Here is a 27,039-nt window from a genome sequence, read left to right as displayed (position 1 = left end):
GGTACCTTTACCCGTGGGACATCACAAATAATAAGGAGTACTAGGTACAGAAGACTCACTTTCTAACAAAACGCGTCTGTGTAACAGGACAGATATGGCCGTTAGGTGGCGACAGCGCCACGCGCGGCTTATGGCTAGCCACCAAAATTGGTGTAAAACGGATGTACTTTTAGCTACTTATCTGTTGCAAAGGGACGAAATCGCGGAGTGAGCCACGCCTGGTTAAGTGTAGGTATCTCTGTTATAGGCTGTAATGTTAAGGTCCCTATGTAATTAATAAGTAAGAAATTTATTGGGTTTTCCAAAGACAACAATCTAAAGATCTTATTAGATTGAGGAATAGGAAGATGCACCGAGTTGATCGTATTTTATGTTAGTACATTTCAAGTTTATTGATCATTCCTTTGGTATTTTAATGGGAACCCAATTTAAATTCGAGTCAACACCCGCTGGTGGTGTTGTTACTTCCAGATGTACTTTGACGCCTGAAAAAATTCAACATCAGTATCTTTAAATGCCGCAAAATTTTTACAATAACAAAAAAGTCAGCTTTTTCTTAGCCAGCCTCAAACAATGGAATGAGCCTTTGGTTAAATAATAAGGTATTTTTTACCTTTTTTAATTAATTTAATGACATCATTGAAATCCTTGATTGCTCCATCAGTGCATTGTCTCTCTTGACAATCTGCGGATAAATATTAAGGTTTTTTATCTAAAACTATCCTATGCCCTTTCTTGGGTCGCAAAATAATTATATCTACTATATCTCCATACCAAATTTCATCTACATTAATATCGGTTCCGCGGTTAAAGCTTGAAGAGAAAATAGACAGCCAGATAAAGTTATTTTCACTTTTACGATATTAAATATGGATGAGATAAACAGAACACAGTATAGTTAATATACCTACTGTTCTAAACTAAATAGGAATAACTAATTTTTAATGTGAAAAATTTACTTACCTTTGTTAGCTGTAAATAAATAAATAAATAAATAAATATTAAAAATCATAGATTTACGTAAAGTATTAAATATATTTTTACCACTAACATATAATAACTGAAAACTTACATATAATATCTTCGAGGTCCCATAAATCTTGTTTTACCAATGGACCATTAGGATCCTCATCAGTGGTTGAATCGATTCCTTAGAAAATTTCACAAAATATTAAATAGGATGTCCCAACATAATCAAGTATATATAATCGATCGAAATAAAAATAAGTATTAAAAACATATAACAATTTTTTCAGATTAAATAATTATCTGTGGTTATTTTACTGTCTTAAAATAAAAATAAAATGATTATTAACATAATAAAAATTATTACTCTAGATAAATAAGAAACATTCAGGAACCTAATAAATGGAATTCACTCCCTCTCAATATTAGACAAGAGCCCCGAGCAAGTTAGCGTTCAAGCGGTTGCTACATAAGTATATGTATATGTAGTTTATCAGAATGATTAGTTGTTCAGTTGTTTATATTGTTATAATAAATTCATCTGTTCTCTTTGCACCATTTTTTATATGTCTCTGTCTGGCCCGATGGTACAGAATGTCATTAGGCATTAAGTCCGCTATTTGTACATTACTTTTATGTTTTGTGCAATAAGGTTTAAATAAATAAAAATAAATAAATAAATATCTATGTAGCTTATCACAGCGGCCAAATACTAAATGGCCGTTGTTAAAACTGTGTATATTTACCTAATTATGATCATTATTAAATGATCTCACAGTATATTTATTGGCCTATTCTACTCATATATATAAGCAGTTTTAAAATTCGTCCTTTAAGCCCCATCCAACTGAGAGTTATATAGTTAAAACTTAAGGTGACATTCCATTTCCAACGACAGCTGCACTACTGTTCATTTCACATAAGGAAGTTGACAGTGACAGCGACGCGTTCAGTACCGGTAGTGCAGCTGCGGTTAGAAATGGAATGTTACCATTAGTCAGGAAAATAGGTACCTATATTGATTATATCGTTTTGGTGAACAGTAACTATGATACCGTATAAAAAAACTTACTGTTACTCGCGGTAAAATGATCTTGGTTCGATTTCTTATCAAATTCTTCTAGAGCTCGTATAAGATCTTCAATGTATAAAGGCCGTTTTCGATTATCTATGGTAAAAAGAACACTTTATATTCTGTATAGTCGCACCAAGAAAAATATGCAGCGGATTTGATAGCCCACTCAGTCAGGCGTGGCTCACTCCGCGATTTCGTCGCTTTGCTACAGATTGCTAAAAGTACATCCGTTCCACCCCAATTTTGGGGTTTGCCATAAGCCGTGGCGCTGTCGCCACCTAGCGGCCATATCTGTGCTGATCGTGACAGACGCGTTTTGTTAGAGAGTGAGTCTTCTGTACCTAGTACTATTATTTATTCTGTGACTCAGTGTGTTATTTATATGTCATAGTTTCATAGAAGTTTGACGTTTAAAATGACACTTGCACTGCGTGGGCTATCAAAATCACTGCAGACTTTTCACGGTCTGCTCTATACAACAATATATACTTAGTTTTCTAGTCTAGTAAATTTTATACAATTTTAGTTTTAGTTATTTTAACTGTAGTTAGTTTTAGTTTTAACGAGTATATTCCTGTTTATGTCCTTTAGTAATTTATATTAATAAATGATGTTACTTAACGTTATTATCAAGATGTAAACTTTTTAATAATAAATAAATTATCTAAGAACATAAATGATAAAATTGAATGATATAATTTGTAGCAGTTACCTGTAATAATTGTATTATCCGTTGGTCGCGAAGTTAGTAGAGTGCTCATTGCGGTAGTAGACATACTCGTAGGGGTGGTTGTTGTTGTCATTGTTGTGGAGGTGGGAGATGATGTTGTGGGTGTTTCTAAAAAGTAGGTAAATATCTAAATTAATAAGTAAATTACATACTTCAGTAAACGAGGGTAGTTTCTCGCTCCCCCTGCCGCCACCGGTGCCTGCGCCGAGTCATCGGGCGCGGAGAGCTGCGGCCCGCAGTCTGCGCCGGTCCGTCACCGTAAACGCAAGCTCCTGATGACACTCCTCGGTACGGAGTGAAACATGTCGAGCGTTTTTCGACTTAAAATACGTGAGTGACCCGTTCTTAATATATTTAATATGTCTGTGTCTCACGGAAGTTTTGTTATTAAATACTTCAGTATTGTGCGCGTTTCTAAAAAATGAATAACTAAATTAAATACTGCTTACTTCAGTAATAAGATTGATTGACACATGCTTCATGGATTACGTCATCTCATAATAAAATATACAGAGTAACAGAATTTTAGGTGTCAAAATGTGCATCCCTTTAAGTTAAACATGAAAGTTACGTATGTACTCTAGTCGCCCAGAGACCTATAAAAAGGACTTCCGTTCCATTCTAATTTGAATCTTTAATATGACTAATCTGAATTGCAATTGTCTTAGCAAGTTTTGACATCAGGGCGGCTAGAGGCTATGCTAACTTACCAAGATTTTCCCCTGCACGTCCTGAAACAGTAAAATAGTCACTGTAACTAAGTAATTATCTTAGTTTTTTACTGTCCTAATAACAATAACTAAAGAATTTAAAGTTTCATTTAAGAATTTAACGTTCAAATGAATTGGAAATATATTTAATTATGGTTATGTTAGGTAAAAAAATACGAATTCTACGCTTTACACATAAATAATATTCATTTACAAAAAAATGTTTGGTGAATATTTATAGACATTTCATGATTTATATAGATTGAAGTTATTTTTACGCCTAACCATGGTATAATAATATACTCCGCCTGGTACTCTGTTCCCGTCTTTTCGTGGTCACGTGACTGACACAAGCCTACGTAATCATGCGACAGTGCTATATGATAATATACGATAGCGCTATATTATATAGCGGCCATGTTATTGTGACGTATGCTTGTGTCACTATGGGAAGAGAAGACCATGTTTTATTAGACTATGCGCCTACCTATTGGACGACGTGCTTCTGTCTGAAAGTTAGGGTTCGCTCTCAACCAGTTTATGTACCCATTCGGAATTTCTGGCGGTTTATCTTGCGTTCTCTCATAATGTATTTCAATCGCATGGTTTGGGAAGGCATCTGCAAAAAAGTGACAATTTTAATGTGTGAACAGCTTTGAAAGAATAATAATTAGAAAAGGGTAATGTAACTAAGTATTTAATGGGCACAGCTGATAATACCAATGGGTTTATTTATATTTATTTGAAAAATACAAATAAGTACAGTATGTGGACGGCAGATTTCCGATTTCAAATTCAATTCAGTTTTTCTTTTAATTCCGTGGCATAATGATATTGAGGCGTATCTAACCAACTTAAAACCGGAAGGCGTAAGTTTTCGACAAAATTTCGACAGCATTTAAATCACCTAAATTATTACCTATAACTTTCGTTCTTCCATGATCGTTGGTTGGACTGTATGTGATATTGGCTGGGCTTACCTCTAAATACACAAAATAATAAGTACAAGTTTTAGTTTTAGTCCCTTTAGGTTTTAAGGTTTAGTTTTTAGGTATTAATTTCGTATTTATTTTTAATATATTATAAATTATAATAATACAAATATACTTAGCAATAAAAAAAATAGTCAGATACATAAAAAAAAATATATATACGAGTATTTAAGTAGTATAAATATATCTAACAAATTATTGGCATTCGTGCTTAGCCTTAAAATAAAAGAGATTCCAATAAAGTAGAAGTTGATCATAAAATATTTCACTTACTTCCTAGGTGCGCTAAAGTCTTCAGATCGACTGTTTCCGAAAACACCTTCCTCAAGATGTTATTTTGTGATGGAAGGTTGACTGAATTGTAATTATAAAATGACGATGAAACAAAACACATTACGTCAAATAAAAATAGTTATTTGTTTTACAGTCGCCATCAGATATATCGGAGCGGCCAAGGTGTTCACAATATCTGAACACGCACTCTAACGCCTTGAAAATAGAGGCGTGTTCAGATATTTGTGAGCGCCTTGATCGCTCCGATATATCTGATGGCGACTGTACAAGGGGGCAAAGTTGTTGTTTAACCGCTCGTGCTAATATTGATAACCGAGCAAGCGAAAGATGGAATCTTGAGCGTTGCGAGGGTTTCAAAGCATGAGGGTTAAACAAAATTTGCCCCCGAGTGAAACACAAAATTTTTCACCACACCAACCCGAAGCAAATATTAAATGTGAAAATATCAAACAAAATCAAATCCAAATGAATGTTATTAAATATTTATCATCCAAAATCATCATTTAAAAGTCAATTCTACCAGCAAACATAAGAAAACAACTCAAAATTTGCATTTGATTATTTTGCCTCACATGTGAATAAAATGCAACTTTGCTATCAGTTTGTGAAGTGTAAAGTAAGCCTTTCCGAGCTGGTGTGGTGGAAATATCATTGTCTTATTCTTATGTTTAAATTGATTTAACGTCATTTCGTACCTTCGGAACATTTTGCAACAAAAATAGTATGCGATACACAAAAGGTTATCAATATAAACATGTCTAAATCTGGTTTAATTTCATTGTTTTTATTCAGCAGCAACTCCAACTCAATAATATTTCTTTATTCTGAATGCAATAGTAAAACTAGCGTATAAAAACAGCAAAAGTTGTGAAATGCTTCGACTTTTACGGTTTATTCGATTTATAAATAAAGATTACAGCAAAAGATTTTCCGACTGAAAGTGAATAAAATGTAAGCAGGTACGCATGTACCTACATTTTATTCACTTCTTCTTTCTCTTTCTCAGAAGATCTTCAGCTAACTACATGTATTCAGATGCAGAATGGCCACATCATTTGAAGGAGCTGAAAATCAAAACTACAAAGGGCAATTTTATTGTAGTCGTACTTAGTTCAATATTTTCTTTTGTGAGTATAAGCATGTATCCTTAACTATTTGCGCTTTACTCTAGGAAAATTTAAAAAATAATGGCGGCATTCTTGCCACCTTTTAAAGAACAATTCACATTAGGATCTGAGCTCCTATGTTGCCGTATCTTTCAAAATAAGTGACCCTACCATCATTAGACCATCTGTAGGCACAAACTCGTGTGTGCCCAGAATTATTAAATTTAATAAGAGGATCGATAAAATATATTGCGGAACAGGAATTATAGCTCTCGTGGATCTCGATAGTTGTCGTTATTCCGGAGCGCACTAATACCGCGCTTATCGGGCGGGCGACGATCGCGCATGCGCGTGGAGGGTGACGAGCTGCGCCTACACACGACATGGAACATGGATTATGATGTTTTTTCTCGTTAAGGTTGCTCCAATCGTTTTTACCATAGACATAATATATATATAGACGGTGTCTCAGCGAGCTGTCACTGTTGCCACTTTTGTTTAGTGTACGATTAACAATTTAACACCACCTTGCTGTAGCCATGTCGATAAAGTCATATCGATAAACTATCGACATTTCCTACAATTTTAATTTTACTACAAAGGTTTGACGATATCTAAAATGAACAAAAACGCTTTTATTCTTTATTGTGGTTATCAGATCACAATTTTATCGTCACGCCCCAGCAGGGAACCAAGGGAAAGTTCAGATATTTAATTAATATACCTAAATACCTACTAAGATATGTGTTCCGCAATAATTGAAATATTTGTATTATATTCTAATATATTTATTATTCATTAGCATTTCAATTATGTATATGTTTAACGAAGATATTGAAGCTTCAATTAATAGCTATTTCGTTCCGCTGTGTAGCGTTTATCGATATATAACATGATTAAAATCGACTTTTCACGTCCCTAAAAGAGCACACATACACGCTATTACGCACACATACACAGCCTGGATGCATCAAAAAAGGCAACACTTGATTTGAAGTTCACCTTGTCAGCAGTATGATTGTCCTTTTTTGACAAATGGCATTTTAAAAGAGCGAGGAGAGAGAAATGATACTAGTTGCTGCGCCGTCAAATAGAACAATAAACGTAGGGGCCTTGGTTTTTACATATTTCGTGTAGTGTAGGGTTGTATATGGGCAAGTGCGTTTTTATGCTGAGTTTCTGGATGGGTCTTAGGCAAGTTAACGTGACTTTACGCGAATAAATAAGTAGGTACTCGTATAGGTAATCTTCTTTTCCTTTTTCAACCCTAGCTTAATTTGTTTTTCTGGTGTAGTTACTCCCAAAGTAGTAAATTTATTTTGCATTTACCTGTTGTTTCAGTTTCATCAAAGTCGGGATTACCTATTGTAATTTTTCAGTGTATCTATACATACTTACCTACATAACTGTAAATATATAAACTGATAAGTAACTAACTATAAAGGTTAACTAACTTAGATAGTATCTACCATATCATATATCTTAAATGAGACGTTTATATCCAGAATATTCTATCGTTTACGTGGTCTCGCTTCGGTACTAGGTAGCACGTTCAAAGCGCATTTGCACATAGTTTTGGTTATCAGTGATAGCAAAAGGCGCGCGAGCATCCAATATGGTCCAGCGTGGCACGGATCGTGACAAGACGCGGCCCCATACAGCTATAGTCCAGCACTGAAATATTGTTCTTACAATGTAAATAGGTGTATATTCTAGAATACCACGAGCACACAAAGGGATAACGGCTATAACGATAAGGATATGTGTCAAATCACATCCGAGCACTATAAATAAAGTATGTATTTTGAATTGGAGTTTGCTATTAGTCTCTGCTATAGATCTATACGTATACCTATCTATACCAAACTTTGTACTAAATTACCTTTGTATAATTACCAAATTATCTTATCAACTTCTTACAGGGTGCAATTTTCTATAAAAACTTAGTATTTTAATTTCCGTGCACGTACTCTTTTAGCGCCTATTAAATTGTACCGGTATGCTTAGTCTGATCGTTTTAAATTGGTTTTATTAAATTAGTAAACGTTTCACACCGTATTTGGACATAATAACTATGAATTGACCGCTCTATGTCAATACCACAGAACTAGGCGGTCGCTACTAACTAATTTAGGGGGATTTCTATGCAAATTTAATTATAGTAGGGCCACATAAATGTGGCTTGCGTTGACGCTTTTGTGGCATTGAGAAAGAAGTTTAGTATTCCTTGACTCAAACGCCTACATTCATGGTTCAGAAAAGACCATTCGACCCGAGACCACTAACGAAGGGAACTATAAAATGATTTCATGTTACGATGTTACAATATTAATTTTCATGGCAGATTGAAACGTGGCATGCGGGTTAACTAAAGTTTAGTTTGGTATAAAGGATTGTGAAACTATGCCATGCCACTTATCAGCACGAGTTGACGGACGTGTTTATGTCATTTATTAGTTACTACGGATATCCGGATAGTGACCGGCATCTTCATGGAAAGTGACAAAGTCCAATACTGAGACAGTATATTTTTTTAAGTTAATTTACGTATATACGTAGTACAGTCACCTGCTATAATATGCTACTCTTTGAAGCCTGCAAAAATATGTGACACGTTCTTATGGCTCCACAAATAAGATCATGTCAGATATTTTTGCGGCCTTCGTTCTTTAACATATTATTGCCGGTGACTGTACCCATCTGGGAAGACTAACAAAAAATTGGAATATAATTTATATTATTATAATTGAGGTAAGGTAGGAGAGTGACTACTTGAACTGACACATAATATTACCTAATGTTACACCTATACAGCCTATTAAAGGTACATGTCAAATAAACTCTAAAGCCTAATGCCGCTCATACGAAATGAAAACGACGATCGTAACACGCATTAGCATTAGAAAACTGAAAATACAGACATAAACAACTAAATAACGAGGAGCGTGCGTGCAATCGTCGAATAGCAGTTTAGCCTTTTATACAGAATTCAAATTAGACTATAGAAGCCGACTATCGGGCATTGAGTGGGCAATCGGCACTCCGTTTTGGTGTCGAGCCCGCATAGCAATTGACACCATGTAGGTCTAGCTGGTGGCTACGTTCGCCCATTAGAGGCCACTTCCTCAACAAAAGAGGCTCCGAGCCCTCCATTCTAACAATTGTATGAGCTATTTACCTTAACTGTAGCGCGCCGCAATCACACTCGCTGTAGGGCCTATGAACGTGCTTGGCATTTGATAAGTGTTACAAATATGAAAATGAACAATATAAAAACGCACTTTATTTATATAAATACCTATTAAATTTTACTTAGCCTCCTACCCACCTTCCCCTTACTCTCTTCTCATGTTAAATTGCAAATAAAGGGCCTTAAATAGAAATTAAAACCGATAATAATGATATGACTAACTTTGTAAAATAGACAGAAAATAATCAATATAATTAGTAAAAATTTTTCGAAACGTATTACGATTTTGTAGCAGGTATGTTCATTTAATTTAGTCTTATACGAGTATTTATTAGGCATTTAACATCTTATTTTCAACAAATTAAGCTTAAAGCAGCAGTTTTGTTTGCTCTCTATTATTTAATGTCATCTACTAACCCCCATTAACAAAAGTTAGCAACCTTACGTTTTTTTTCTCTTTCTAATAGGTACATTCAAATTTAAAAATGGAAAGACAAACGATTATCCACGGTTACTTAGATTTGACAGAGGTTTATGTTATGAACGCCACATGTCGTATCTAGTCAGCTTTTACGTGTGTACTTCTATAGTTAAAACGTTTCAATGAGTCACTCCTGTTATTTTGGTCGACTTTTGCTTGCCGATGTTGTCGATGATAATCACCTGGAGCCTGGATTGAATATGTGTCTATATTGGTACATAAATTAAATAGTAAAATCAAGTATCAAGAATGTGAGTTAGAAGCAGCATTAGCTGCACGCGGGCAGGAGCGGCCCCGCGGCCTGTTATAACAGCGATGGCCGCGTGATGTGCCCATAGCTGGGCAGTGGGCACCGGCACACTTGTCATTCTCCACTACCTGTACCGTTACCGTTTCTGTTAAGGATTTTATTAATGGAAAATATTGTGGCTGATAAGATTAAACGATTCGAATCCATTATGCGTCGGTTTTGCGGAAGAAGAAGTTCGACTGAGGACTGAGCGAGCGAGAAAATATTAGTTTAAAATCGTCCCCACAGTAATGGGCAGCAAAAGTTAAAACCATATGTTTTTTTTTTGGTAGGTACTAAAACCTCTTATAAAAGAGCAAGAGATATAACAAGAATGATATTGATTTAAGGATGACTCACGTTAGACCGGGCCGCGTCCGACCCGAAGCTTCCGGTGCATCGTTTTCTATGGAAAGCATCACGTGATATTGATATTTATTGAAATCAAATTTTACAGCATTACAGCTAACACCAATGCACTGTGATCGCCTGCCATATCATAGAAAAGTAAGCGCGTGAAGCTCCGGCGCGGACACGGCCCGGTCTAACGTGAGTCATCCTTTGTTTTAATGCCAAAATACAGGGTCACGATATAGGACGCAGAAAACGTCTGCCACACAGGCGCCTGAAGAAACAATCACAGCTAGTATAAAAGGGAATAACGATCACAATTCTCTGAACCTTTTTAACGATAACTTATGTAGCTATCTAATAAAGTGTAATTTTCTAGAAAATGCCAGTACTTGTGCCGTTCCGGCGCGTGCTTGACTCGAACAGAAGTGTCCGCGCATCGTGTCGTGACATAACTCACGGGCGGGGCGCGCGCAATCGCTCCAAATTGCGTACACTTAGCGACTCTTTATAGACCTTTTAAGGTAAAATTCAAGATGATGATCGACACGCTCATAATTAAGATAACTGAGATAGTGGACTCGTGATGTGGAGTGGGTGGTTCCGCTTCCGAGGCCACGGGTGGTCCCGTTTTGACCATTTTAGAGCTTCTGACTTCTAATACCACTTAGAAGAACAATATCGTATACGCGCGCGAGCTTGCTGGCACATGTGACATGATTTAAATAAGTGACAGTAATGTTTATTTAAAAAGGAAATGATGGGTAGTGTGCGAGACAATTTAAAGGGGCCCTGGTCCTGACCGTGTCTCCACAATAAAACAACTCACTGCAACTACAAAATATATTTTTCCACCAAAACTTACATCTTTATATTATGACAACTAAATCTCTTCTCCCTTGTTTCCATTCAGTTGTTTCTTATCATAGATAATAATAGAGTAAAAAAGAACCTAAAGAGTTTTTATACACCTAAATATACTCAACTTGTGTTCGGTTATGAACATGTTGGGGGCCTAGCCAAAAAACAACATTTACAATGTTAACAATCAACAAAAATTAAACCTTAACTAACTTCAGCATCAACGCTAAATTATAAACAAATGAACAAAACAGTTTACCTAACTGTAATCAATTGGTAAGGGACACACCTTGGTAACACTCGTTTTAACAATGAAACCTTTTGCTGTTTTTACATGCAAGGCTCGAACCTTACCATCTTTACCAGGTTGTACATCAACAATTCGACCTACTGGCCAACACAACGGAGAGGTATTATCTTCCCTCAACAAAACTAAAGTGCCTATTTCTAAGTTGGGAGACTCATTTCTCCACTTCGGCCTACTCTGCAGCATAACCAAGTACTGCTTATGCCATTGCCGCCAAAAATGTTGCTGCAATTGAACACATTGTTTCCAAAAACTTAATCTACCGATATTCACATCTGTAATATCCGTTTCTGGATAAGAAGTCAGTGAACTACCAGTGAGAAAATGTCCAGGAGTTAAATAGGTCATATCACTAGGATCCCTAGACATAGGGGTCAACGGCCTAGAATTCAAAATGGCTTCGATTTGAACCAAAATTGTGTACATTTGCTCATAGGTAAACACCGTATTACCAATTACACGTTTCATGTGATATTTAACACTTTTAATACCAGCTTCCCACAAACCACCAAACACTGGGGAATAAGAAGGAATGAAATGAAAGGATATTCTTTCAGAACTAGAAAAGTCAACCACAGCCGATTGGTGATTAGCGGAATTTTGAAGGTCATACAATTCCTTAAGAACATTTTCCGCGCCTTTATAATAGGCTGCATTGTCACAATATATTTTAGTAGGTTTGTTTCTACGAGATATGAATCTTTTAAGACACCCTAAAAAAGAATCAGTTGTCATGTCAGATGCCAATTCAACGTGAATGGCTTTTGTAACAAAGCATACAAATATCACAACATAAGCCTTTGTGATCACAGGTTTCCTAATTCTAGTCTGCTTTACATAGAAAGGACCGGCATAGTCCGTGCCCACTATTTGAAATGGACGGGTCATATTTACACGATCAAGTGGTAGAGAACCCATTAATTGAGTAGCATTTCTTGCCTTAAGTCTAAAACATTTTATACATTTATACAAAACGGACTTTAGTTCTCTGTTGGCATTCAAAATCCAATATTTTTCATTTAGGGTACTCAATAACAAAGTGGCACCAGCATGTTTCAACCTCAAGTGTTCATTATGAATTGTTATTTTTGTGACATGAGAACCTTTGGGCAATATAATCGGGTGCTTTTGGTCATAGGACAATCCTGCATTTTGCAATCTACCACCTACACGTAACAATCCCTCAGAATCAAGAAAAGGATGTAAACTATTTAAGCCAGATTTTAATGGCAACTTATTATTTAAGTCTTCAATATCATTACAAAAGAACTTTCTTTGCTCACATTTAATTATCATACGCAACGCAGAGTCTAATTCTTGGGGAGATAAATGTCCCTGACGTTTGTTAATATTTACATTTTTACAGTTAAATACAAATCTAAGGAGATAACCTACAATCCTTGTCAATTTATTTATATTTGAATATTTCTGTATTAAAGCATCCAACGAGCTAGAACTTACATCTGCACAAGTATGACAGGCTTGAGTTGTAGGCTTTAGCTCTGGTACATCAGATTTTAAAATGTCCTGTTCTACAGGTTTATGATGGTAAGTAGGGTTAGACAAAAACTTTGGCCCATGCCACCAAATGTCACATTTTTCCAATAATTGGGGCTCTACACCACGAGATAATATATCTGCAGCGTTATCATGAGTATTTACATAATGCCATTCAAAGTCGGAGGATAGCTTGTTAATCTTATCAACTCTGTTACCTACATACACGTTAAGCTTTACCGGTAATGTTTTTAACCAAGCTAGTAAAATCATGGAATCACTATAAAGGTGAACACTCACTGAGTATTTTAAGGACAGAGCATTATACACCTTCCGAACTAGAATAGCAAGTAACAGGGCAGCATTCAGTTCCAATTTTGGGATGGTCAAGGATTTAGCCTTAGGATTGATGCGCGTCTTCGAGCACAAAAGATTCACCGAAACCTTGTTGTCAGCATCAATGACACGTAAGTACAAACAACATCCATGAGCAGCATTAGAAGCATCAGAAAATCCCACTAATTCTAACGATTGCGCTCCTTGAACATTAATATTCCTAGCGATCGAGATGCTGGACATTTGAACTAAGCTATTGGCAAAGTCAACCCATTTTTTGTTAAGACCTTGAGGTAAAACTTCATCCCATTTCAACGATTCAAACCAAACCTGTTGCATTAATATCTTTGCCTGCACTAACACAGGGCCACACAATCCTAAAGGATCAAAAAATTTGCTTATGAAGCTAAGCATCTGCCGCTTCGTGTACTTTTCTTGAACCTCTTTAACAGGACACTTCATGTCGAGAGTATCAGTAATGACGTCATATGTCAATCCAAGAGTTTTAACATACTCATTATTTTTATCAAAGCTCCTACTATCGAGTTGATGCAATTCAACCGGTATGTCGCTTAAAATTTCTTGGTTATTAGAACACCATTTGTGTAGAGACAGACTAGCCAACTTCATTAGCCCTATCAACTCCTTTTTCATCTGCGCAAGCTCATTCAAATCATTAGAACCACACTGAATATCATCGACATAACACGTGTGCTTCAACACAAATGAAGCCAAGGGATATTGACTTTCATACCTTCGGGCTAATTCTAACAAACACCTACATGCTAAGAACGCAGAATTCTTTAAACCATATGTAACTGTCTGCAACTGTACACATTTGACTGACTCGTCAGGAGAATCGCGCCACAAGATGTTTTGCAAACAACGATACTTATCCTCAATCAAAATTTGGCGATACATAGCCTTTATATCACACAATAATACATACTTGAAAGTTCTGAACAAAATCAGAATTTCAAAAAGATCCTTTTGAACCACCGGACCATTTAACAAAATGTCATTTAAACATATACCATTTTTTGTGACGGCACAAGCTTCAAAAACAGCCCTAACTGGTGTCGTTTTACTGGAACTAATCACAGGGTGGTGGGGCAGAAACATGACATTACCTGCACTTAAGTCATAATTAGACATGTCAAAATATTTAGCATGACCTTGGTCAATGTAATCCTGTATGAATTTTTTATACTTTTTACCCAACTCCGGATCGCGTGACAACCGCTTTTCTAAATTGAAAAGTCGTTGCAAGGCGCTACTAAAAGAATCACCTAAGTTTAACCTGTCTAACTCAATCTTCACCGGCAAGGCTACAGTGAACTTGTCATTTTCTAATTTAACAGACTCCTGAAAAATCTGTTCCGCCTGCTCAGCCTCTGTACCGGTTTCCCTAATGATATCAGGTACTTTTTCACAATCCCAAAATTTGGACATAATATCAACAATGTCTTCAGAAGGTTGACAATCGTTTGACAGCAAACAAACCTCACTTTGTTTAACATATGGGAAAGGTGGTTGCAAATCATCCCTAGCTACATTAAAATTAACGGGATTACCTTTAGATGTAACACAATAGTTACTTATAGACTTCTTGCCAGCAGGGAAGGGCAGCGCCCCGCCTACTATATGACCGAACCTCGTCTTCACCAAATATGGACCCACAGGTGTCAGCTGCCGGCACACATACTGGAACGCATGAGACTCCAGTGGCCGCCGCTGCACTCACAACAGATTTCACCGGCTTTTTAGGCTCCTCCGTCATTGTGGCTTCCAGAGCAATTGCTCTTTTTTCTGCTTCTAGTCCGGAAGATGTCGATGCAGTAGTTTGTGCCGCAGGTGGACCTGCAGGATGTAGGCGCATATTTAACATGGCGATACATAAATCGCATTTAGATTCGTATAATTCATACGACTCACCATCCTCAGGCTCAATAGCCAGGATTGCTCTATTGTATACTTCGTAATCACTAAATGCTTTGAGCAACCTCTCTTTTTTTTGAGCAAGCACTTCAAGTGTTGCTGCAGCGAATTCGTTTGAGGTACAAAATGTTTCTAACCTACTAATCGCGCCTTTTACATATCCGCGATTGGCCTTTAATTCCTTTAACTGAGCCATTTTGACCCTAAATACATTTACGAACTTATGCAGAACACTTATATGACAATCTTCCAGCTTTATATTCTACAGTTAACTATTAATTGTATTAAATAAACAAGATTTACATCCACCACAACACAACCAACAACACAAGGCGCCGGTGACCGGTGACAGTTCTGCGGTCGTTGACCTCTCGCGTTCGGATACTTCGGGTGCTAGCAGCTCGTCGAAGACCGTTTGTCGCAGGTCACCCCACCGCGACGGAAACTATTAGAAACTATACACCAACACAGAAATCGCCTGATGTCGCCTCACGAACTAGTTCTGTTGAAAATCACGATGTTCCGAACAGACGAAATGCTCGTTCTTGTCTTGTTTAAGAATGAAGTCGTTCTCTTGAAAAGAAGAACAGCTACTGAAAATTCATCATCGTTGATGTATCATCACCTTGATCATCTTGATTTCAAACTTTTCATCATCTTTTCATCTTTATTTGCAAAATGCAATCTTCTTAAAACAGCTCTTGAAGGAGCAATTTAATTAAAACAGTTCTCGAAGGACCAATTTAATGTGCGAGACAATTTAAAGGGGCCCTGGTCCTGACCGTGTCTCCACAATAAAACAACTCACTGCAACTACAAAATATATTTTTCCACCAAAACTTACATCTTTATATTATGACAACTAAATCTCTTCTCCCTTGTTTCCATTCAGTTGTTTCTTATCATAGATAATAATAGAGTAAAAAAGAACCTAAAGAGTTTTTATACACCTAAATATACTCAACTTGTGTTCGGTTATGAACAGGTAGACAGATACGAAGTGTATAAATATGAATTTTGAATCATGTATCCGTATTAGGGATTAAATGGAACTGTGGCTAAAATGAAAAATAAAAACACTAGCAGTATCTTTAGTGTCTTTGCACACTTCATATAATAGGTACAATAATGGCTATATTGGAAACGGGCTTGATATTTTACTGATATTAAGTTACCTTTCTCCATAAATCGACTTATAAAAAGTTGTAATTACCTACTTATATATTTGATTGGATAAAATCAAAACTACGTCAAATATCACGCGCGGCAATAAAATCTTGGTCAGATATGACATGAATGATATTATTAAGCAAAAAGGGAATAATTTTTAACTTATTTCTTTTGCTATCTTGAGTCATATTTTTTCTTAATAGACATATATTAGGTAAGGTAAAAGCACTGGTGCTCGACGCGGTCCCAGCACATGCACACAGCAAGGTGTCATCTATTGGGCATTAGCATGTCGAGCACTACTAATACGATATCTTACAATTAGGCATATAGGTACTGTTTTTAATATTGTATAAATTTAACTGTAGAAACAAATTTGAAACAGTCAAATCTGAATTAGGTGTCCTTACTTTTTTCCTGTCGGTTCTTTTCTGGTAGAAGTACATAGCCTGTTGAAGCCTGCGATATATAAGTACCAAGTTAGCGTCTGTAAGGTGTTCGCACTAAAATATAAATTCATGTTTTGCACAGCGTTGTTACGGAGATGACGGCCATAGCTGTTTATCATAAATGTCTATAAATAACTGTAGCTGGCTCTCCTACATTAGCCTGCACCTCAGGCCTTAGAATTCCCATGGCTTAGCAAGCACTGGCGAAACAGGATAATTAAGATCTGAAGATCCTATTCACGGTCCTATTAAAGATGACTCACGCTAGACCCGACCGGGGTCGGGCCGGGGTTTCCGGCGCTTCGTTTATGGAAAGCACCACGTCATCACCGATCAGCCGTCATAGAAAATTACGTGTCGGACGCATCGGCCCAGGCACGGCCCGGTCTAAAGTGAGTCATCCTTTACCCAGATGATATTGATGCGATGCGACTAAAATATTGAACGAATGGCGGTGTCAGTACGACTGTATAAAGGCCACTTACGCGTTCCAGGGTTAGCCAACTAACTCGGAGTTGACTGTTTCCATACAGGATTAAACTGTACCGTATTAATAAATAAATAATAATAATAAATATTATAGGACATTCTTACACAGATTGACTAAGTCCCACAGTAAGCTCAAGAAGGCTTGTGTTGTGGGTACTCAGACAACGATATACAGTATATATAATACACAAATACTTAAATACATAGAAAACACCCATGACTCGGGAACAAATATCTGTATCATCATACAAATAAATGCCCTTACTGGGATTCGAACCCAGGACCATCGGCTTCGCAGGCAGGGTCACTACCCACTAGGCCAGACTGGTCGTCAAAATGGTTATATCCAAGTTAGTTGACTAACTCTGGAACGCACGAGTGGCCCTAAGTCATAATATCGTTATGTCATTACGTTTGTATGAATGTACCAATATGTATGTAATACGTATCAATTAGCCTGAAATTAAAGAATTTGAAAAAGAGATGACGCCTCGGCTAGTCTGTGGCCATGAGTAAGCCCATTCATAATTAAAAAAAGAAAAAAGAAAAAAAAAGATTGTATAACGGACTTAGGCCCACTTGCACCATTCCACTAACCCGGGGTGAACCGGTTAAACCTTGAGCTGCCATGGTTACCAGTACAATTTGACACTAGGTTAACGGTTTAACCGCTTAACCCCGGGTTAGTGAGGTTGTGCAAGTGGACCTTAGTGTTATAAGTATTGGTTTTTTTGAGGCAACTTTTCAGTAAGCTGTGGGAACACAAGGATTGTACGGTAGCGTCGTGTGTGGCGTTCCCGATACTTTAAATAATATACGACCAGCGGACGATTCTCATATCTCAACGGGAAGTATTTTGCATGCGGCCACCACTTATCTTTTGGAATAATCTGAAAATGGGAGCATACCGGCTATAAACATCCCCTGAACTAAAGACTAAACTACCTAATTTGAACCTTTACGCTTCATGCATAAGATTCAGTTTCATGTGAGGGTGTTACTTTCATATGATCTTATAAAATGATATGTAACTATGCCAAACGCATAATTTATCGTAAAGTCATAATTGGGTAAAGCAGAGCATCTTCAAAGAATGAGTGATGTCATAATTCATGTTGAAAGCGTCCTTGATTATTATATTCGTATTAAGGTCTCAGTGTTATAACTCTTTTATTATGGTCGAAATTATCAGACGTTGATGGAACTTATTTTTTGAAAAAAAAAACATGATAATAATGCGGGTTTGAAATCGAACCTTATTTTGGAAGCAATATGTCTGGTATCTGTTCCATTTATGTATAATATTAGATTAACTTCCAGTGAACACATCTTTGGCATACCTACACATTTACACATCTTTATCATCTTTGTTACGCAGGTTATGATCGTCTGTAAGTGGTACATACCAATCTTACAAGACAAATGTAATTCGAATATCTTAACGACTAGGAAAAACCAAATTTTATTGTATAAGTATTGAACATTTTGCAATTCGTTAAGGGCCCACTGATTAACGGTCCGCCGGACGGTAGGTATCGGCCTGTCAGTTAGTACAACATTTTGACAGTTCCGAATAACTGACAGGCAGGCTGGCAGGCGACAGGCGGACTGTTAATCAGTGGGCCCCTTTATGGTACGATTAGTAAGTTAATAATATGTATAACCAGTATTTTCATGCGCGTTCATTTTGCTTAGACTTGTCCCCGCGAGAGACGCCCGCACGGATGTCAACTCACTGATATTATTCCAATATCATTCTAATATCGGTTTGATGTCACGCACGTTCGAATTGGCCTGTGAGCTACAGCAGTTGTATTTTTTTTGACATTAAGCGTCTGCAAACGATATCTACTACTTAAACAAAATTAAATTAAAGGAAAAATCTAAAAATTCACAGCTTTTATTATAGATTCGAACTTGCGACGTTTTAGAACACCGGTCAAATTGTTCTTAACCAACTGAGCTACCGATGCTTAATAAGCAGTATTAATAACACCTCCTGAGTTACGAGCAGATGCTGGCCGCGCCGTAGTCTTGTCTGTTCGCGACACACTTGATTTAGATGTCCTGCTAGGTTTCCGTTGCGTATCTATGCCAGGAATTCTGTAATATACTGATGCGTTGTGTGTACTGAACTGTGGCCAAGTGTATCTATGGTACCATATTTCCATTGTACTGAATTGTTGCGAACGCGAGTAATGATAATCAATTACTTCCTGATTTGTTTTTTTAATTAATTTAATCGATCCAAAGAAATGAATAATAATTTAATTTTTCTTTACTATCTGGTGTCACCCTACCTTCCCCTAACAGGTTCACTAAGTTACCTACTTACATCATGACACTCACAGACCGGCTCTAATGGCAAAACAAGCAGATCTCTGGTCTAATATACTGCCATCCGCCATAAACTGGACCAGTAAAACACATTATGACCATTTTACCTTTTCTAATTAAGATGTAAGGCAAATCTAGTCCAATAACTAAAAAACTGGCTAGATCCATAAGAGAGGGATTAAGCTGATTACTATGCATGTACTAAGACTAGGCAATGCGCTAACTAGGTACTTAGCAGCAGAGTTGCTAAATAGTACATGTAGAGAATAAGCCTTCTTGATTTTATACCGACTTCAAATAGGAAGAGTTTATCAATCCACCTAGACCCCTATTCGACAAGCGACGTTTGACGTATCGTGTTGATCTCCCGTTGATGTGGGAAAAATCATAAGTTCTCGAATACGTACAATGTCAAAATTTGACATTAACAATCCACAGTTAGGGTGACAAGCAAACCAAACCGAACCACCCTTAGTTTAGAGTTGAGTTTAGGTTGTACCAAATGATATTATCCACCGTTGATGGAATCAACACTCAGTATGCAATTAAATCAACTGTTGATTTGACGTGGATGCGAAATCTGACACTTCTACGTGTCGAATTTGGCCCCTAGTCTTTCGCCATGTATGTTTCCCGATGTTGGCCCTTCTCGGAATATTTAGAAAAATATTTTTATAGGAAAGGGTACCTTTTCTCAGACAGTCCCATGATTGGAAATGAGGAAGGTATCCTGGAATAAACGAGGAAACTTTTCAAAAATTATAACAGCACTTGGAACAAATTAGATTCATAGTAGCTTGAGCATTTTCTCTCGGAGGCACTAGGTTTTGAAGTACGTAGGTAAATACGTCTACGTGTATGTGACGTAGTGTCTACATTACATTCATATAATATGTTACAATATTGTAACGATCATCATCATCTCAGCCATAAGACGTCCAATGCTGAACATAGGCCTCCCCCTTGGACCTCCATACGTGCCGGTTGGAAGCGACCCGCATCCAGCGTCTTCCGGCGACCTTAACAAGATCGTCTGTCCATCTTGTGGGTGGACGTCCTACGCTGCGCTTGCTAGTCCGTGGTCTCCACTCGAGCACTTTTCGACCCCATCGGCCATCTTCTCTGCGTGCAATGTGGCCTGCCCATTGCCACTTCAGCTTGCTAATCCGGTGGGCTATGTCGGTGACTTTAGTTCGTCTACGGATCTCCTCATTTCTGATTCGATCACGTAGAGAAACTCCGAGCATAGCCCTCTCCATAGCTCGTTGAGCGACTTTGAGTTTTGAGATGAGGACGTTTTGTAACGATACATCGTTATAATTAAAGTTATAATTCTTCATAGGTAGAGATTCAAACCCAGGATCTTACCTACTATATCTATAGAGCGGCTGTTTCCTAACTCCACCACGCTAAGATATACTGCCGTTCAAGATATTCACAAGAGACGACACGTACTAGATCCATTCTAGATACGTTATAGTTTTAGATATCAACTAGTTCTCTTTTGCAGCGCAATTCGGGCAACCAATGTCACTTTTACCTTAGATAGCGTAAGATATCTATTAGATGTGAATTGGATCTCTAAGTCATATCCTGAGGAAATCGTTCAAGAGTATCTCCAGATTCGCGCAAATATCAAATTTGACAGGTTAGATCTTAAACATATCGTTATAGTATCTTTGTGATGTCTAAAGGATATCTAATAGATGTCTATTTCATAATCCGAATCGGGCCCATAATAGCTATCTAATCCCACGTTTCATGTCGGGGCCTGTTAAACGGTAGGACAACAAACGACAGCGTGTGCAAAAATTACGGCGCTCGCGCCTCGGCGAAATGTAAATTAACGGCGCGATTCCGGAAATGAATTAGAGGTTGACTAGATATGAAATAGTAAAGATATGTGACGTTCCGCGGCAAAAGGTACCTTATGGCGGCTGGCGCTTACGTGGCATAGCGCCGCAATATTATTGGAGCGAGCGGCGTTAATAATAGCGTAAGCGCCAACCGCCAGGTACCTTACCCTTACCCGTGGGACGTCACATATCTTTACTATATCGTATCTAGTTAATCTCTAATTCATTTCCCGAATCGCGCCGTAGGCCCGACGGTACAACACGAGCACATCGCATGTATTACAGATACATTATCCAAGCACATACGTAGATTAGGTAGTCCTGAAAGGCCTGTGCACACCGGCTGCGTGTGCGTGACGTGCACGTGCGCGTGCGGCGTTGTAGTATACAGATCCTTATGAGAGATGACGTGTGCTTGCGTGACGTGTGCGTGTGCGGCTCCAACATTTTAGCGCACGCACACGCACACGTCACGCATACGCAAGCCGGTGTGGCTCGGCTTTAAAACTTAGGGACGTATGGTGGTATTCCGACAACATGGTGCAAGAAAATAGTCTTGGTAGAGACAATATTACGGTACCTAAATTATTTAGACATCTAGCAAATTAATTCATCGAATATTTCCCTAATGTACACTAATTTCCAACTACATGAACATGACCTAACCTACGTGAGTGTAAAATTATTTTAAGACATATATTGATCCTTGATAATTTAAGATATGTATTTCATTTTGATAAACTATAGATCCGTTATAATTATAAGTTATAAGGTGCTGCTGTATCGATTAAAGCTATGTTACTTACAGAGATAGAGTTACAACCTTTTAAGCTATAACTGCTGCTTTGCTCGTACGATGTTACATTTCTACATTCGGATTTTATTACGTCTATATGACTTCATCAAGAACATTGTATTAGTGCGTTGAAGTTGCATAACAGAGATCATGATTATCATGTATCAAATATAGGTACTTACATCGAATTTCACCATAAATGCCGAAATAGCAAAACCCCAACATTTGTTATACTGACTCAAAATGGATTAAACATTCAATCAGAAACAAATTACTACTACCTACCTACGTACCTACTTATTAACACAAACATTTCTCTTGCAAAATATGAAAATTCGAGTCAAAAATATATATTATGGTTTATGGTGTAAGTTGACAAATGAAAAAAAAGTCGGACACGCGCACGAAGGGTTCCGTACCATAAAGCAAAAAAAAACGGGAAAAAATGCAAAAAGAAAACGGTCACCCATCCAAGTACTTACCACTCCCGACGTTGCTTAACTTTGGTCATAAATCACGTTTGTTGTATGGGAGCCCCATTTAAATCTTTATTTTATTCTGTTTTTAGTATTTGTTGTTATAGCGGCAACAGAAATACATCATCTGTGAAAATTTCAACTGTCTAGCTATCACGGTTCGTGAGATACAGCCTGGTGACAGACGGACGGACGGACGGACGGACAGCGAAGTCTTAGTAATAGGGTCCCGTTTTACCCTTTGGGTACGGAACCCTAAAAAAATACAATCTATGCGAGGTGGAAGTATTACATACTACATATGATCGAATCTTTGACAGCAAAATGGGAATCCTCTCAACAATAACAACAATGAGCCATTTAAATAACTGTATAAAGCGGTGTAAACCCAGATTGTTCCGACAGATGGCAGGGCAGTTAGGGTTGCTTTATCGCTTCATTAGGGCGGGTCAGCGCAACACCTCTCGTGCCAAGTGCGGCCGATGCGCCTGCGATTGTGTTCCGCTGGTAAAACACGACAGTCGTGGTGTCAGCCCTAGATTTCCATTCTTAATGGGTTGACACTTGTTTTGTTATGGAGTTTTTCAAGCTTAGCTTTTAAGTGTAACAAGTAAATGAGTACTTAAGTGATTTTTCTTTAAAAAAGGATTTAAATTAATTGCCGTCTATGTTTTTCTATAGACAAGTTTTTGTCGAAATAGCATGCAATTTGAATAAAAAGGAGGCTCTTAGTTCATCGCCTTGGTCGGTGACATTTTTATGTTTCGTATTCGTATGTTCCCCGATTACTACCGAGAAAATCACAGCACAATATGGATTTTTTCACCACACCAGCTCGGAAAGAATTACTTTGCACTTCAAAAACGAATAGCAAAGTTGCATTTTATCCACATGTGAGGCAAAGTAATCAAATGCAAATTTTGAGTTGTTTTCTTATGTTTGTTGGTAGAATTGACTTTTAAATGTTGATTTTGGATGATAAATATTTAATAACATTCATTTGGATTTGATTTGGTTTGATTTTGTTTAATATTTTACATTTAATATTTGCTTCGGGTTGGTGTGGTGAAAAATTTTGTGTTTCACTCGGGGGCAAATTTTGTTTAACCCTCGTGCTTTGAAACCCTCGCAACGCTCAAGATTCCAATTTTCGAACCACTCGCTAAGCTCGTGGTTCAATTTTGGAATTTTTCGCTTGCTCGGGTATCAATATTGGCACGAGCGGTTAAACAACAACTTTGCCCCCTTGTAAACAAATAACTATTGTTGCTTAGGGCCGGTGCAAGCAAGCAAGCGGTAGAAGCAGTGGTGGCCGAGTGGATATGACGTCTGACTTTCAATCCGGAGGTCGCGGGTTCAAATCCTGGCTCGTACCAATGAGTTTTTCGAAACTTATGTACGAAATATCATTTGATATTTACCACTAGCTTCTCGGTGAAGGAAAACATCGTGAGGAAACCTGCATACATCTGCGAAGAAATTCAAAGGTGTATGGTCGTTTCTCAAAAAGTTGGCACCGCCACCTGTAAATAGGTTTATGTTAGAACTTTTTTTTCGTTATGTACTATTTTTATATATAAAAAATTAATACATATTTAGAGAGACTTTTTACACAGAGGCCTAATACTTTGAAAAAAATTTAATAAATATTGATTACAAAAAAAAAATATTGTAACTACGTTTATCCGTTAACCTGCCGTGTCCCAACGCGAGGTACTGATGTTCCGAGCTATGAAAACCACACAAAATATTAACTTAATTTAACGGCATTACCGTATTTTATTAACATATATCCTTAAGTTTTAAAGTATTACTATCGCATAACAATATTATACTTATATTTTAAGTTATTCGGCTTCAAAGTTTGTCCAAGGCAATTCTTAACAGTCACCTGGCGCGTCACATTCACGACGATTGTATAACCCCCACCGCACCTTTCCCGTCTCACTCCGCACGAGCTGAAGCCGTCACTCATCAGCTATCACCTGGTAGGACGAAGACGTGGTTATTGTGCTTCGCAAATAAAACACATACGACAAAGTATCGGAAATTGGAGTTTGTAATGGGTAAGTACTCTTTATCCTGGAGTCGATATCTTGCTAATTATGTAACCTATCGCATTACTATCAAGATATGTAACGTAAACAATAGTTTAGTTTTATATGCCTAAGTATGGAGTTCATCAAGCTAATACATTTTGTGTATTCGCGATATAACTGCCATTTTCCCCATCACCTGCATATCGTCCACCTGGCTAAAACTGCCAGGTGGACGAGATTTTGCGGCAGGTTAATGTCACTGATACCACAACTAATACTCGTAACTATATAATTATATAGCGGTTATATCGCTTTTGTGTGTTAATTTAGGAATAAAAACTATCCTGTCTGTTAAAGCTGCATATTATTGAAATGTTTGTACTTTTGTCTTAAGTCTCGTTAACCTGTCCAAAAAAGTCAGGTGAATGATGCAATGGCAGGTGAACGAAGCGTCCTTCACCTGCCATATGACAGGTGATCGATAATTATTTAAAATCCACGTTACATCTACTCAAACTAGATTTGTGACGCCCCACGGGAAAAGGTACCTTATGAGGGTTTTTAGTTTTAGACATATATTAAAATGTTTTGTAAAAAGTATAAGTACATGCAGATTAGTCCCGTTCTTGTCAAAACCCAGTTCTGATGATGGGATCTATGAAGAATCGAGGGAACTCCTCAAATCTTAAAGGCATACATATAGTGATTTTTGTGTTTTTATTTACAAATCAAGCATATACATTCACAAAAGTGACATTGGATGAAGTGGAACTGCTGATGAAGATCAGAACGAAACTCTTCAACGACGCATAGTTCACGTTTGGCGATTTGTCCTCTTCGTTATGTTTGTTAAGCAAGATAAGTTTATAAGCTGCATTTTTGTCAATCTCGAGTTCTGATGATGGGATCCATGAGGAATCGAGGGAACTCCTCAAATCTTAAAGGCATACATATAGTGATTTTTGTGTTTTTATTTACAAATCAAGCATCTACATTCACAAAAGTGACATTGGATGAAGTGGAACTGCTGATGAAGATCAGAACGGAACTCTTCAACGATGCATAGTTCACTTTTGGCGATTTGTCCTCTTCGTTATGTTTGTTAAGCAAGATAAGTTTATAAGCTGCATTTTTGTCAATCTCGAGTTCTGATGATGGGATCCATGAGGAATCGAGGGAACTCCTCAAACCTTAAAGGCATGCGTATAGTGACTTTTGGATTTACATCAGAAAATCAAGCATTTTCATTAAAAACTGTCGCATTTGATGAAGTGGAACTGCTGATGATGATTAGAACAGAACTCTTCAACAATGCATAGTACACGTTTGGCGATTTAGATTTTGACTTGGATTGGGACTGGGGCTGGGACCCGGACCCAGACTCGGGCCCGGACTCGGACCCGGACTGTGACTCAGACCCGGACCTAGACTCAAACCCGGAGTCGGACCTGGACCTGGATCCCGGCTCTTATCTGAACCTGAACCCGGACCTAACCTGACCTTGCACCAAACCTGAGTTCCACTAGGTACTGCGAGGGTTCAACATCAGCTCTATCTTGGGTACTGCGCTCCCAAGTGCTCATCAAGACGTGTCGAATGACCAAAACAGCATGTGTCTATGTTGCATCAAACCTGAGTTCCAGTAGGTACTGCGAGGGTTCAGCATCAGCTCTATCTTGGGTACTGCTTTCCCAAGTGCTCATCAAGACGTGTCGAATGACCAAAACAGCGTGTGTCTATGTTGCACCAAACCTGAGTTCCACTAGGTACTGCGAGGGTTCAGCATCAGCTCTATCTTAGTAACCACTTTTCCAAGTGTTCATCAAGACGTGTTGGATGACCAAAACAGCGTGTGTCTATGTTGCACCAAACCTGAGTTCCACTAGGTACTGCGAGGGTTCATCATCAGCTCTATCTTGGGTACTGCTTTCCCAAGTGCTCATCAAGACGTGTCGAATGACCAAAACAGCATGTGTCTATGTTGCATCAAACCTGAGTTCCAGTAGGTACTGCGAGAGTTCATCATCAGCTCTATCTTGGGTACTGCTTTCCCAAGTCCTCATCAAGACGTGTCGAATGACCAAAACAGCGTGTGTCTATGTTGCACCAAACCTGAGTTCCACTAGGTACTGCGAAGGTTCAGCATCAGCTCTATCTTAGTAACCACTTTTCCAAGTGTTCATCAAGACGTGTTGGATGACCAAAACAGCGTGTGTCTATGTTGCACCAAACCTGAGTTCCACTAGGTGCTGCGAGGGTTCAGCATCAGCTCTATCTTGGGTACTACTCTCCCAAGTCCTCATC

General features: G+C 37.8%; 1 protein-coding gene across 1 annotated transcript; it reads right to left on the bottom strand.

Annotated features, from left to right (window-relative positions):
• Positions 1–288: 288 nt before the first annotated feature.
• On the bottom strand, positions 289–4,878 carry LOC134672723 (uncharacterized). The gene is made up of 8 exons (XM_063530670.1): positions 4,747–4,878; positions 3,969–4,100; positions 3,482–3,502; positions 2,754–2,879; positions 2,039–2,134; positions 1,073–1,150; positions 614–685; positions 289–485 (listed from the first exon to the last, which is right to left on the bottom strand). The coding sequence occupies exons 1-8, from the start codon at positions 4,865–4,867 to the stop codon at positions 397–399; spliced, it is 735 nt and encodes a 244-aa protein (XP_063386740.1). The 5' UTR covers positions 4,868–4,878; the 3' UTR covers positions 289–396.
• Positions 4,879–27,039: the final 22,161 nt, after the last annotated feature.

This window comes from Cydia fagiglandana, chromosome 17, assembly GCF_963556715.1.
Source record: "Cydia fagiglandana chromosome 17, ilCydFagi1.1, whole genome shotgun sequence".
Taxonomy (NCBI): Eukaryota; Metazoa; Arthropoda; class Insecta; order Lepidoptera; family Tortricidae; genus Cydia; species Cydia fagiglandana.
Note: the sequence above shows the minus strand (reverse complement) of the source record. Positions and strands in the feature narration are given on the sequence as shown.

Bases quoted from the DNA above. Each gene is read 5' to 3' on its own strand.
- LOC134672723 (XM_063530670.1), bottom strand. From the start codon at position 4,867: ATGTGTTTTGTTTCATCGTCATTTTATAATTACAATTCAGTCAACCTT. The intron at 3,503-3,968 runs GTAGGCGCATAG...TTACTGTTTCAG, and splicing joins AGAAGCACGTCGTCCAATAG to GACGTGCAGGGGAAAATCTT. The intron at 1,151-2,038 runs GTAAGTTTTTTT...AAATTTTCTAAG, and splicing joins TCATTTTACCGCGAGTAACA to GAATCGATTCAACCACTGAT.